Source organism: Gouania willdenowi, chromosome 6 (genome assembly GCF_900634775.1).
Source record: "Gouania willdenowi chromosome 6, fGouWil2.1, whole genome shotgun sequence".
Taxonomy (NCBI): Eukaryota; Metazoa; Chordata; class Actinopteri; order Blenniiformes; family Gobiesocidae; genus Gouania; species Gouania willdenowi.
In genome coordinates, this window is record NC_041049.1 from 35,260,918 (window position 1) to 35,276,567 (window position 15,650).

General features: G+C 38.7%; 1 protein-coding gene across 2 annotated transcripts in view; it reads left to right on the forward strand.

Annotated features, from left to right (window-relative positions):
• Positions 1 to 570: 570 nt before the first annotated feature.
• reln (reelin) overlaps positions 571 to 15,650 on the forward strand; it is a 316,389-nt gene continuing 301,309 nt past the window's right edge. For both annotated transcript variants that reach the window (XM_028448258.1, XM_028448259.1), the window contains exon 1: positions 571 to 1,005. In XM_028448258.1, coding sequence (XP_028304059.1) covers positions 759 to 1,005 — 247 coding nt within the window. In that variant the 5' untranslated portion in view covers positions 571 to 758. The remainder of the gene's footprint in view (positions 1,006 to 15,650) is intronic.

A 15,650-nucleotide genomic window follows, 5' to 3' on the forward strand; every position in this document is an offset into this window, starting at 1 on the left:
GTGAAAAAGCAACAGCTGAGAAAATGGAAAAATTATTTGCAACACTTCTAAAAAATTAGAGGAAAGTTGGAGATGATGGAACACTAGATTAAGGGGGATCTGCTGCGAGATGAAGACAACCTAAGGAGGAAGTTAAAAGGAGGTGTGATAGTGTTTGAGAAAAAATGAGTCAGTTTGGTGTGTGTGTGTGTTGGTGGGTGGGTGTGGGGGGAAATGAGGTAGAGATGGTTAAAAAGGATCCGTCAGGACGCTTAGGGATAAAGAAAATATAACAGCTGTGGTCGGGACAGAGGGCAAACAAGAGGTGGAGTACCCAAAGAAGGGAGGGTAAGAATAAAGAAAAGAGGTGATTGACTGAGTGAGGAGGGAGGAGAGGAGAGCTGGATGAGGGAGGAAGAAAAAGAGGAGGGAGACCATGGAGCACACACAGCACACATGGTGCCGGGGTAGAGCGAACGAGAGACGCCGACAGCAAAGGGGGAGGGAGGGTGGGAGGAGAGAGGCAAACAGAGGGAGGGGGAGGTATTTAAATGCTCGAGCAGGACAGAAGAAGCGAAGCTCTGAACTCCCCCAGAGTGGTGGTTGGACAGAGAGAGCCGAGAAACAATCAAACACAAAAATACACTCTTATTTGGACTTTTGCCTCATCTCTGGACCCTACAATCCACCCTCTGGAGCTGTCCCTGTGCATTTCTCTCATCACTCCCGTCACCTCTTCACCCCATTAACTCCTACCAAATCCAGTTGGTGAAGGCAGGATGGTGAGGGCGTCTCTACAGGGGGTGCTATCCTGTGCCCTCCTCGCCCTGGTCCTGGGGAGCAGCAGCATGGATTTCGGGGCATCCCCTGCAAGCTTTTACCCCAGGTTTAACCCTTTCTTCTTCCTATGCACCCACCATGGGGAACTGGAGGGACACGGGGTGACAGAAGGTGAAGGAGAGGTGCTGCTCACACTCCAAATCACAGGAAATCCCATCACCTACACCCCTGGACATGAGTACCAAGGTGAGCACACCTGTAACGTTGTACCAGCTTTTGTGATGCAGGGTAGATAAACATATTATTGCATGTTTAGTGATTCAAAAATGTGTTTTTAAAAGGTTTTATTATTATTATTATTATTATTATTATTATAATAATAATAATAATAATAATAATAATAATAATAATAATAATAATAATAATATGTTATTTAAATTTTGATTTAATTACTTAAAAAACGTTTTTTGCAATTCTGATACTTTTTTTAGGTGATATTCTGCTTGTTTTTCTTTTAATGAAGATTACATGTTACAGTGAAGTGTTTCCCTCTGCATTTGGGATGGACATGGTCTGTGCTGGTTCTCTGTGGTGGCTGTTGTTAGAAATCATCCTTTATATAACTGTAATGAGTAGTGATGGTGAGTGTAACTCTTCTGATCTGATGCTTCATGTGTAGGTGGCTCTCTCACAGTTATAACAGCCAGATCACTGTGATTTAATGCAAGTAAGCAAGTGCAATGTCTGCAAATGGTCAAACGACTCTGTATGATAGAGGGTTTGAAGCATAAAGCGACTTTGTGAAAAGCCAAATTGTGAACTATTTTCCTACATTGATCTGCTTGGACATGGTCCTCAAAACGCATTCTCCTCTGATCTTCCAGACTGTGGATACTGACTCTCACCACTCACTTCTGTAACACTGGGGACAGTGACCCAAACAGGTCACCACATGCCAGAAAAGGTCACATTCCCATGCAGCTCATCTTCTAGAACATGTAAACACACAACATCTTTTAGATTATATATCTTTGCTGAAGTATACATTTGTAAACATGATCTTTTCTTATCAGTGTTGCTGTTGTATTTCATCCCCTCTTTACATTAACATGGATTCATTGTAGCCTACTAGTGATGGTCGAATTCCTTTGTCAGGGAAAATAAAACCCTCATGTTTAGGAAAAGGCAGAAATAGTTTCAATATCACCCTTCAGCCGAGCACTGGTGACTGGTGTAGTGAAGGCGGGCGGGGAGAGATTGGAATAACTAGCTGGTCGATGGGAGGGATAAAGAGCACGGAGAAAGGTTTAAATAATTAGCATCAGAAATGTGCCGGACTGGGAGGAGGGAGAGATTTAAATAGGGCCACTACTGGGATCGGAAGGGAGACTTAAATGACGATGAGAGGATTGAGCCCAAAAATTACCAGCACAGAGAAAAAAAAATGCTGCTCACTTTTTCATTTTCTGAACCATGTTTTGGCACATGACAGAAAGCTATTGTTAAATGTTCTAGAGGTTTGGCTTGATGTATACAGGGTGGAAGAATAAATGGCAAGGGAACAAGTGAACAAAGCTGGCTGGGTTCTTGGGAGTGTACAGAAAAAATTCCTGTGTGTTCTTTTGACTGTCTGTCTGTCAGACTTCAATTGTCTCCATCTGTATGTGTCCACTGCCAGGCTGAAGTGAGTTTCTCACTTTGCAGGTGGACAATCAGCCAAATAGAAATAAGAAATGTGTTAGATCAAATGTAATTGTAAAAATATAAAATGAGGTATTACTTGACTTATTTTTTGTTAATTTCTCAATATGTTTTTATCTTTGTGCTTTTTACGTGTTATTTGAGCTGGAATTTTGAATTACATTTAGTTTAATCTACTAGAGCAATTAAAGTAATGTGTGATATAATCTCAGAGAGAGTTAAAATTAAATGTTATAGAAAAAAAAATCATGAAGAGGTGATATAGAGTAACTGGTGGAGGAAGGGAAACTTAGAAAAAGGAAAAGAGTCGGATGACCCCTGATGAGCAAGACAAGAAGAAAGTCACAAAGATGCTATGAGCGATTGGAAGATTCTGTACATCTGTGTAGTAATTGGGTTTTTGACCTGTCTTTGCTGCTCTTTAGCTCTCTTTCTTTGAGTGATAAGACTGTGTGTCTGCAGTGTTTGTATTGTAGGCCAGATTAATGTGTTTAGAAATGTCTAAGAGAGGCCATGCTACTCAAAAGGGCAACACAGGGTGGATGTGTTGGCAGAATTACTGTAGGCATGCATCTATCAAACTGCTGAAAATAAAGAGTGAAGTGCATGTATTGAAACAGAAGGGTCAGTTTTTGCACCAGTTGAAAGGATGTGTAACCCATCAACAAACGCCTACATATACCTTATCTTCGAAAGAGAGGCTAAATTGACCACACTAAGGTCACTAAGACCTGAGCCTGTTCTGAATGCTCGAGTAACCTTATTGAACCACATTTTCAGCACCCAATAGCAGCTGCTCCTTCTTAGTGACACCAAAGCCTTTTTACATTTTACATCTCTGAACTCTTTTAACACTGCTGTGGAGATATAAGACAGTCCCATTGCATTTATGAGAAGCAACATCATAATACAAAACCCAGATCACATCCTTAACACCGTTAGTCACAGTCTGCAGTTTTCCCACAACGGTTGCTATTTCTACCAACTTGGAAACGTATCCTATAAAAATTACAATTAGGTGACAAACAAGAAGCCAACTTTTAAAAATCTGTTTATTTTATAATCCAATCTGTTTTTTCCAAGATAATTACACATGAAGAGAGACCATTATCTCGCTATGTTGAGCTGTCAGATGTTCTTTGTTAGAAACCATTAGAAAGTGTTGAGGGAATCAAATGCTATTGTAATGTCCTCTGTAAGTCAACAGAGAATGAACAGATAGATGAATGGAGGAACCGAACAGAAACAAGGCCAGTCAGATTGATTGAGCTTCACTGAATGTCAAGAAACTTCTTGATTTTTTGTTTCCCCATTTTTTATACCAGTGTGCTAACAATCCAGATAATAGCCTCACAGTTCTATGCAGACATTTTAAAATATTTTCAATATGTCAGGTTAAACTTTTAGAAGTTTGTATTTTCTTCTGGAGTTTTGATGGTACTGCTCCATGTACTGCAGTTTAAAGATAAGCCAGAACTAGTGGGCATGGTCTAGTCCCAAAATTGTGTGTCTGCATTAATCAATCAATCAATCAATCAATCAATCACATTTTATTCATAAAAAGAAGTGCCTTTCATACAAGTGTAAACTCAAAGTGCTTTTACATAATTAAAAATACACTCACCCTGCACAAACCCCATCCACCGCACACAGACACACAGGTTAAAATAAGGACAAAATAAGGACAATGGCACATGGCTGGGCACAGAGGATCTAGTTAAGGACACATCACAAGGAGCCTTCTGCACCAGGACCAGGACACAGGCTGTGGGCACAGGGTGCTGAGACAGAGCCCCCAGACCAGCAAAACAGCACAAGCTATTAACTAACACTGAAGGCCAAGGTACCATCATAGCCCACAGTGCAGAGGGCTATATCTGAGGAAACACTGGGATAGTAATCCTAAACAACATGCAAAATGCAGGCTAAACCTGGTATACTCAAGGCAAACTGAAGAGTCACTATAGTTTGTAATGGTCTTAGGCCTTTTTACCTTTCAGAACTACTTTGACCTTTTGAACCTTCTTGAACCCTGAGGTAGTGTTGTAGTAGTTGAGACCAGTCTTGGTCTCGAGACCAAATTTTAAAGGTTGTCTTGGACTCGGAAGCATTTTGACTCGGTCTTGTCTCGGACTCGGGCTGCCCGGACTCGGGATTTTCCCTCAAGACCGTTCGAGACCAGCACTAATTCCTGCTATTTTAAAACTTTTTTATAATGTGATAATAACACGGAGAAGAACTGAATAAAACAATCCTTTATTCATTCTTTAATCCACCCCATATAATGACCACAACCTTCCTTAATGTGTCTGTGTGAAAGTCTGCATGTTTATGCCTCTGTCCATCCACTCTATACATTATATCCATGTCTTTTAAGGCTCTTATTAAATTGTTTCGGCTGTAGTCAGGGCCGCTGCCATCTTGGATTATGTCATCACCAGCGCGTCATCCCCGCAAGTCGCGCAAGCGCGGAATGACTCAAAAGCATGTAAAGAGGCCTTATATTAGTCTATTTTCTTTTTAAAGTGGTGTTTTTTTGTGGCTTTAGACTCCAATTACATATTTGTTTATAATATGTTCCCTACAATATAAATAGGTTCACACTATTTTTATAGTGTCTGTTTCCACTGTTTCCAGAATAATAATAATATTTCTCAACAAGAACTGTTGATTGATTTGTCACATGACTGTTCCAGGGTTTGAGTTTGTTTTATTTAGTTTCACATCTACCTGTAGCTCTTTGTTTTTTAGACCAACTTGTTTGTAGTTTTATTTCAGCAAGTTTCACTTTTACAGTTACAGTTTGGGGACCTTTACAGTACCCAATTTAAACTATATCAACTAAGTGAATTAATAAAAAATCAAACTAAAAAAATTATCTTGTGAAATCTGTGACCTGTTGACCTGCACAACTCAAAGAATCAGAATCGAGAATCGTTTAGAACAGGAATCGAAATTGAGAATCGCAACCGGAAACAGAATCGTTAAAATCCAGATGATAACAATCCTAAAACTATAAAAAACAGCATAAAAGATAATCTTAAAACATGAAAGATAACAATCTTAAAATGAATAAATAATTAGTTAAAAGCTACATTAAAAAGGTGGGTCTTGAGCCTGCTTTTAAAAATATGAACGTTCTCTGCAGCTCCGGCAGACTGTTCCACAGACGGGGGCCGTAAAACTGGAACGATGCCTCACCGTGTGTGCATGTCCTAACTGCAGGGATTACTAAAAGGCCATAGCCGGAGGACCTCAGGGTTGTGTTGTGTTCAAGTCCACACTATCCGTGACCAAGACTTGCCCGAGACCAGAATGCACCAAGACCAAGACAAGACCAAGACTTTCAGGAGCCGAGACCAAGTCAAGACCAAGACCGAGACAAGCCGAGAACAAGACCAAGACCAAGACCATAAACATTTTTTTTTTCAATTAAAAAAAAAAAAAAAATTAGATAAAATTATGACAAGGTTCGACAGTTAAATAACATTTTATCTTTAGTTTTAGTTTCTTTTAAATACATTTGATGGACAAAAAAACGTGCCTGCAAAAAATTAACTCAAATATTAAAACTACTACTGCTACTGATAAATTCACAATTATTCTACATATTTGAAAACAAGATTTTTATGTCAGCTGAATGTACAGCAAGTGTTTAAAAGTATTTCTGCCAAGAAATAACATGGCGGGTCACCTACAAACCACAGTGTTTCCTCTTTGCTATGGTTGGGCATCGTTTGGATTTTAATGATTCTGTTTCCGGTTCCGATTCTCAATTTCGATTCCTGTTCTAAATCTAATTCTCGATTCTGATTCTTTGAGTTGTGCAGGTCAACAGGTCACAGATTTCACAAGATAATTTTTTTAGTTTGAAAATGCCTTTAAACAGGCCATTTTTATTAATTCACTTAGTTGATATAGTTTAATTTGGTTACTGTAATGTAACTAGGATATTCAATCACAAAGGTCCCCAACTGTAACTGTAAAAGTGAAACTTGCTGAAATAAAACTACAAACAAGTTGGTCTAAAAAACAAAGAGCTACAGCCCAGGTAGACGTGAAACTAAATAAAACAAACTCAAACCCTGGATCAGTCATGTGACAAATCAATCAACAGTTCTTGTTGAAAAAGATTGTTATTATTCTAGAAACAGTGGAAACAGAAACTATAAAAATAGTTATATTGTGAACCTATTTATATTGTAGGGAACATACTATATACAAATATGTAATTGGAGTCTAAAGCCACAAAAAAACACCACTTTAAAAAGAAAATAGACTAATATAAGACCTCTTTACAGTTATTTGAGTCATTCTGCGCTTGTGCGGACTTGCGGCGATGACGATATAATCCAAGATGGCGGCGGCCAGGACTACAGCCAAAACTATTTAATAAGAGCCTTAAAAGACATGGATATAATGAAAAGCTCTCTGACAATTTGACCACAGTTTAACACATTTCTACAACCAAAACCAACTCTAAAAGTTATATACATGCTCAAAGTAAGCCATGTTACAAACACAGTCAGATTAAATCACATTATTTAATACTTTAACAAAAGCAACAATAAAGTCAAGAAATAAGTTTGTTTTTGTATTAAGCAATTTCAAACACAGGACGACTTAGCACCCATAGACGGCCCCAATTCTATGGGATTAAATAAACCATCCAAAATCTGCTTTAATAGTACATGGGATGTATAAATGGTAAATGGACTTGATTTTATATAGAGCTTTATCACCACACTGAAGCAGTCTCAAAGCGCTTTACATATCAGCTCATTCACCCAATCACTCTCACATTCACACACCAGTGGGACAGGACTGCCATGCAAGGCGCTAGTCGACCACTGGGAGCAACTTATGGTTCAGTGTCTTGCCCAAGGACACTTCGACACATAGTCAGGTACTGGGATCGAACCCCCAACCTCTCGATCAGAAGACGACCCACTACCACCTGAGCCACCATGTATAATGGTGTAATGACTTGTTGTAATTTGCGCTATACAAATAAAGTTCAATTAATGACGTCAATGTCAACTCTATACCACACAAAAAGAGAGATAATTACAAATAAATTCTTAATGTTAAAAAAATGGGGGGCACAGTGACTAAGTGACTAGCACGTTTGCCTCACAGCTACAAAGTCCTAGGTGGAAACTCTGTGATAGACACTTAGGTCCTTTCTCTGCACAGTTCTCCTAGTGCTTGGCTGGGTTTCCTCAGGGAACTCCGGTTTCTTCTCACAATCTAAAAATATGACCCTTCGCTTGATTGGAATTTTGAGATTGCTCCATAGGAGTGAATGGAAGTGTGAGTATTGTCAAAGACAAAGACAACTGTTGGTCATTTTGTCTACTCTTAATGACAAGTTGTCATGTCAAAGACGATGGGTGGTTATTTTGCCCTTGTTAATGACAAATTTTCATGATAAAGACAATTGTTGGTCATTTGTACATTCTTAATGACAAGTTGTCATGACAATGCTTTCCCATGAAATGCCAACATAGCTCCAAAGGTGTCATAATTTAGCAAATGACACTTAATGACAGCCTTCATGAGATCTTAATATGCTATTGACAGACACCTTATGTATACCTCTTCAAAATAGGTGTTACCATATATTGTGTATACAAATGAATATGTATATATTAGTGGTGGGACGCGATTGGCTCCAAGAACTGGGCCCTCATTAAGTTATGAAATCTTTTTTTTAAATTTAAAAATATTTGGAAAAAAAAGTAACATTTGATTTGCCTGAAAGCTTTTTTATTTGTTTTCTTCATGATTGTCATTTAAAAGAGCATAGGGCAGGATCAAGAACTCAGACTCCATAGTGACACAACGGCTGTTAATGTAACTGCAGTCATCAGCCAAGCTAGGAAAGCACGTGAACTCTCAATAGCAGCGCAGCTGATTGTCATTATGCCAGTCTCCATCCTTGTTTTCCAGTCAGCTGTCTGTCTTTTTCTCTAAGTTTAGGTGTCTAATTGACAAGCAATCTGGTATGGATGAGAGAGCTTGGTCACTGTGGTGTGTGTGGTTCCTGGTCTTTGAGTGTATGTGTTTCCCTATCGGTCCACACCACTGTCTGTAATTGTCTCCCTGTTGGTTTGTGTCTCCCGGTCTGTTTTTTTATGTCTGTATGCGTCTGACTGTCCGTCACTGCGTGTCTCCATCTGTGCAGTTCTGTCTCTTGTCTGTTCCCTGCGTCTGTGGCTCTAGTGACTAATCAGTGATTAGGAGCCTTTATCAGTCCGATACTGACAGGCGGAGGTGTTGCTTCGTTTTCATTGTTGCTGCCAGTTCTTGGTCGGAAGTTGAAGTTCTCTTCAGTTCACGGTTTGAGAAAGTCACAGGAGTGATATCAGTGAGAATGCTGCCGGCTTCCAAGCCCATGTCAGTGCGCCGTGACCCTCAGCAAAAGTCCTCTGTACTGTACCTTCCCGTTTTTGTTATTAATAACTGTTCAACCTAAAAACTCATTTCTAACTGCCTGTCTCCGCCTAGTTGTGACACTGATACTGTGACACGGTTATCTATTTATTCGCCATTCACATGAATGTTTACTGAAAGACCTCTGCGCATGCCTCAGATTGCCTCTGATTACTGTAAAACATGCATGATTCAAAGATTTGGGCTTTGTTAAAAGCTAATTTGTTATGAACAAAAATATTAGTAATTTTAAGAAATAAACCAAAATGGTCCAGAAAAATGATAAACAACATAGTCAATTAAAATAATGTGCAGAAAGACTAATTTATAGATTCAGAAAGTTTCATTGTCAACATGAGGGAACTGCTAAAATAAATTTGAACTTGTCCAGAGACAAACTATTGCTCTTTTACATTCAGTTCCCAAGACCCAAGCACATATCCACATTAATGGAGAATGTCAACGCGACATGAGAGTTAGATGGTCAAAACATGGAGAGGAACACAGCTCAGGTCCGTCCGGAGCGACATCCATGGATCTTCGTGCACACAGCATCCTCTCTGCGGCGGAGGATGCTGTGCATGGAGCTGTTTCTCTCCATCACACACACTTTACTCTGCATTTTTTTCAGTGGCTGTTAATAATGACTATAGCTTTATTTAAATAATTTTTTTATACTAGAAAGGTTAACTGGAGCCTTTTTTCATGTCCGCTTAGTATTGTGTCAACATTCACTGCAGCCATGATCTCTGTGTTTGTTTGCACCTGCCTGTGAGTCGTACTTGTCACGGTCCGGTGTGGGTGTGGACCCAAATGCAAGGGGAGATGGAGGCAGGATAGAGGAATAACGTTCGTGGAACCAGTCCATATTTATTCCTCAAAGCAAAATACAAAAATCCAAACTCAAATCCAAAACTCAAAAAACAGGGGAGCAGGAACAGGGAGCAAGACCAGACACAAATGTACACGAAGAGGGAGACAACGAACCAGCAACCACACTGTGACCAAGCACTCATTAAATAGTGGAGGAGGCCTGATTAGGAATGGGCCACACCTGGGTGCAAACATGAGGGAGCTACTCAATCACCCACCAAGCACACAGACATCACTGGGGGTGGAGCCACAAGCAGGAACACCTGAAACACAGACATGACTCAGAATAAACAAAGACACAGAATAACTAAACTAAACAGAACATGACAGTACTATTTTCAGGGCAGAAACAGTGATCGCAAACAGTTCCAGATTTGATTAATTGCATTGCGTCCACTGCATTCATTTATTTGCATTTCTCCCTTCAATTTTTTTTGCCATTTTTACATTACATTTTCATCAGAGGGAAACACGCTAAATGGATTTTGGGCGCATTGTGACACGCAGAGGACACGCAGTCCTGATTCTCTGGGATTTGTACCCCTTATTAGCATGTGGAGTGACCTTTGCACATGTTTTAATAGCCCTAAACCTTTAGTGAATCCGCCCCTCTGTGTGTTCTTGTTTTTAATGAAATTACAATATTGTACCCATATTCCAGTTATTAAAGTCTAGAAGTGTTGCACAAAAGATTTGACATAGTTGATCTGTAGATTCATTCACATGAATGCAAATGGTTGCAGACTCAGTCCTCGGAGCTGTAAAACACGGACGACAACAGCTGTCATTGCTTATAGAGGGGCAGTGGTCACATGGTTTAGATCCTACCTTATTGGCTGCACTCAGTATATTCAACTAAAATCATTCACATCCCACTTACTCCCAGTCACTACAGGTGTTCCCCAGGGCTTTGTCTTTTACTCTTCAATTTCCATTGCTATGCGGATGACAAACAGCTCTCAATCTCCTCCAAGCCCAATGCCTCCCTTCCCCCTTCACTCAGTGTCTCCTTGAAATAAAGCCTGAGTTCACATCCAACTTTCTTAAATTAAACAACGATAAAATTGAATTTTTATTAATCAATACAAAATCTACTCTACCCAAAGCTGACAGTTTTACAATAACCACTGACAACTCCTCCATCTCTCCCTCTCATCAGGCTCAGAGTCTGGGTGTCATCATCCACAGCATACTTTCATTCACCATTGCTTTACCATTGTTGCCAACATTGTCTTGTGCATGGCAGAATGTTTCCTGCAGGTTTGTCATAATCCAAGATACAATTCAATTTGTTGTTAAACACACAAAAATCATGTTCTGTTTTGCAGCACAAAAAATGACACATTGTGTTCGAACACAAAAAAATTGATTAGATTTTGTGACAGCGTCGTGAAATTTAATGAGATGTGGTTGTTAGGTGACACCTGTGTACTCATTTGTTAATTTGTTGCTGCTAGTCCAAATGTAGGTATAGTATATGATATTTGATGCTGGCTGGGCAACACACCAATCTCTGCCTTTGTTATTTTATTGAAACTCCTTCAACTAAACTTCCATTACGAGGTATCATAGTTTGGTTGGGATGAAAATATATTTCTAAATCATCTTCTTGATGATTTTTCTTGCAATCTTGTAGGATTGGTGCACTTTACGTAGTATGAGTAATACATCTCAATATTAAACCCAATACCCAATAAAGGCATCAGTGGGTATCAGCAAATTTACTGATTTTGAACCTCATTTTGATGGGCCAAACTCACTGTTTTTAGCTTTTTAAGCAGTTTTGGGACGGATAAACCCCATCTGTAGCTGCTGAAATTAATTGGTAATATCACATATTTAGCATATTTATAGCTATATTCAAATAATTTTTTAATTATTATTATTTTTTTTTTCACTATCTCAACAAGTAAATAGTCACTATTCAGCTTGGGTGATAATAGAGTTTGGCGAAATATTGAGCTATCTATTTTTGGCGATAGAGTTTATATTGCCTACTGCCATTTTGAGGAAAACAATTGAGATATGAATTTTAGTCACTAATACTCTACCCCAGTCACTATATTCTCTCAAATGTCACCATCCCTTTCACTTTGCAATGCTTTGAATTACTCACTCATTCTGTATGAGACTATGGTAAGCAGTGGAAATCCTACCTATTTCTTAGATTCTGTATATTTGTGATTGAATCCACAATTGTTAAAAATACTAGCAGAAATGGCCATCACTAATCTGTCAATGCTTCGTCCCAGTACCAGCGACATTTGATGTGCAGACGGTTGTCAAAGCCAGAACACAATTAATATCTCTAGGAGATTTGGACATTGCTGCTAAATGACATTCCTAATGGAAACTGGAAGATAAATTCATCTCAGCAAAATAGCACCAGCTTATCCCCTGATTACTTATCAGATTAGTGCTGTGATTCACTCCAGCTCTCTGACCCACAACAGCAAGTCAGTCTTCTTTTCAAAGTGAAAGAAGCTATTTTCTCTGTGTAAAGATGGTCTGCACAGTGTTTTTAGAAGTGTGCTGTCGAACAGAAAATCAGTCTTGTTGAAGCGAAGGTTACACACAGTCCCAGTAAAGGCTCAAGCATACTAAGGACGCCCAAGTATGTTTGAGCTTTAACAGTGTAGAAAGCAGTTATTGTCTGACCTTTCACTTGGAATATCCCAAGTACAACCACAGCAAGGCTGTTTGGTATCTCTTTCCTTCACAAACAGTTCCCCTCTGTCTTTGGATTGAATACCACAATGGCACCAATCTGCTAAGTGTTCAGCAGCCATTTAAATGTCATTGTCACGTTCTGCAACATTTAACCTGTGAGTGTCTGCCTTCTGACCTCTGACCAATGTGTGTCATTGCAGCATTGTTTGGAGCTCTCTCAGTGGAAATTATATGGATGATGAATATACATATCATTGTCTATATTTATATTAACTTTATATTTGTGTTAAATCTACTTGCAGCCAGCCCCAATCGTACAAACAGGCTTTTTTCTAACAGATGCTCAAGCTCGAAATCAGGCACATTAATGTTATGGTGACATTCAGGGCTTTATATAACCTAAAGAATCCTACATGGAGGTCAGCATCAGTTTAACAGCTGAGACAGAGGACAATGACAACATTAGCATATCTTTTTGGTGTGTTCGCCAATATCATGATAATTGCATGTTTTGTTGAAAACCGCAGAGGGTGAAGAAGTTTTAGGGTCCACTTGTGTGGCTGGGTAGGGGTTTTTAGAAGGTTTTCAGCTAAGAAATTTTGTTTGAACTGACTAATACAATTAAAATTTAATTTCACTTAAAGCAATTCTTAGAGCAATTATCTTAAAACTAGTATTTGAGTGCAAAATAAGCATAAAGATACATCTATACAGTATGTATAGATGCATTAAGGCATTTTCCTTTTTGGTATTTAAACTCAATTATATTAGCACTGAACTTTTAATCATAGTTTTTGTTTCATTTAACAAAATTTTATTATTGTGTATTACATTCAGACAGGATAATTTACATCCAGAAAGTGTGTCTGTGTTTGACAGCATTGTACATTTGCATGACTGTTTTGTTGAATGAAACCTTTAAAAATGTGTAAACATGAGTAGAATATTTATCACGCTTCATGTGATTATTTGTATGAACGAGCTGTAAATAAAAATAAAACTCTGTATTTTAAAGAGAAAAGTAGGCTTTTATAGTTGCTGTGTGTATTCATCTGTGAACCATTCAAATGGTGTCCTAGTTTCCCTCAGACATCCAATTTTGGGACACCATAAATGTAAGTGAGACTGGAGAGTTTGTTTAGGGGTTGTAGGCTAATGGTTTAATAAGGGCTCTTATCTGAGTGGAGGAGAAGCAGCATGGTACTTTCAAGTGGTGTATTCATTAACTTCTCAGCCCTCAGCCTCACAGGCTCCTACTGTTTTGTCTGAATAGGTCACTTCATTGAGTAGAGAGAAGAGTGTCAAGTGTAAAAGTGTATGTGCTCTCTGGGTGTTGTGTCTTTGTAGTCACTGAATGATCAACCATTCACCACCTCTTTTATTTACATCAAAAAGCAGATGGGCAAATAATTAGAATGGATATTCATTGGGAATCTTTCTTTTGTCACACATACTGGCTTGGTCATGTGCAAACCACTCAGCCTTTAAAGGGTGATCAATCATGACATGGAGACAAGTCTGATGTTCCAATGGCTAAACACAAACGTCCTGATCATCAGGCTTTTACTGCTTTTAGTCTGTGTGACATGATAATGGGGTGAACTTACTTTCCTGATGTACACAGCTAATGCCCATGTTAAGTATCTTCACAAATAGGGTTGTAACGATATCAAAATCTCACAGTACGATACAATTTTGATATTGATCTCACAGTACGATATTTATTGCAATATTGTGGAGAGGCTCATGGTAAAATAGCTCACAATATTGTGTTTATGATGGTAATAACAAAAAAAAGACATTTAATCTGCTTTTGCCAGTGACCAGGCCATTTATTGTTATATTTATGGATCATGACAAGATAAAAAGCTTATCACTTAGTGCTTTTAAAGTGCAAGTTCAAGTCAGGAACATCGATACACTTACACTGTTGGGTAATTTTTGGTCATATAACTGATGCTTCTTATTTGCAATGTTCAAGTTACGATGCAACTAACTTGTCACATGAATGGCGAGTATATACTGTAAATAACCATGTCACAGTTAGAGTTCGAATCGGGCCGCATTTTCTCATCCGAGTCCAACCCAACAGTGAAAACCACATTTTTCTCAAATAAATTACATATTTACGTTTGTTTTAGTGGTAAGCACTGATTTTATTAACTGTTAACGTCAACATCAGATCAGCGCAAAGGTAACAACCAAAAGTGAAACAAACGCACACAAGAAACACATAAGATCTATTTACATTATCCATGTATCAAAGATAAGGATAATTCATATACCCCCATACTGGTGTATTTGATTACACAACCTTCGGAATGCTACGCTGCGCCGCATTTCAGTCTGGACCCTTTTCAACATTGCACTTCTAAATAGGAAGGTAAACAGTAGTGCACTGGTGTTAGTTGCGGTGTAAATCATACATGTACATGAATAAGAAAGGCACAATATAAAGCTCTGAAGCTGCATGTGAGCATGTCTCTGCGTGCGTATGCCTCTGCTCCAGGAAGAACAACACTCACGGACACAAAGGCACGGTAAGCTTAGCGTGTCGGCAGTTTGGCAGTAATACGCAAAAAAAGAGAGCAAAGGATCACAATTTATAATTCCTATAACAAGGAAAATAAGTCCTGGTGGAGTTACAAACAAAACGCTACCTTATTCACCATAAGAAACCACCACACCAATGAGTATGCAGCATTTAAAGGTAGAAATCAAGGTAATGCTAAAGCTAAGCTAGTACGGCAAAGAGCCATTGGGCTGCTTTTGCAAACTTGTATTACTACTAGTGTGGAATTATTCTACAATATACACTGATCATGACAGAAAAATAGACCATCCTAAGTCAATCTACTGCAGTAATTCCTCTCTCTTATCTTTATTCTCTATTCTTTATTTATCCCTTATCCTTATATTCATCACTATTATTATTATTGCTGCGGCTTGTGTTTGACTACCAAGTCAAATTCCATGTGCTGTTTTTTTTTTTAAAAAAGCGGTACTTGACAAAATAAATCTTTCTGATTCTCAACCAGTAGAAAATGCTGTGAACACTTATGCATGAAAAAAAAAACCTGAAACCGTTAGAATTTAGAAAAATACCGTGATATACATTTTTGGTCATACAGCCCAGCCCTAGGCACAATGGTGACATATGAAAGTCTGCGTGACACAGCGCTGCTCAGACCTGCGCTGGATGATGATCAGTA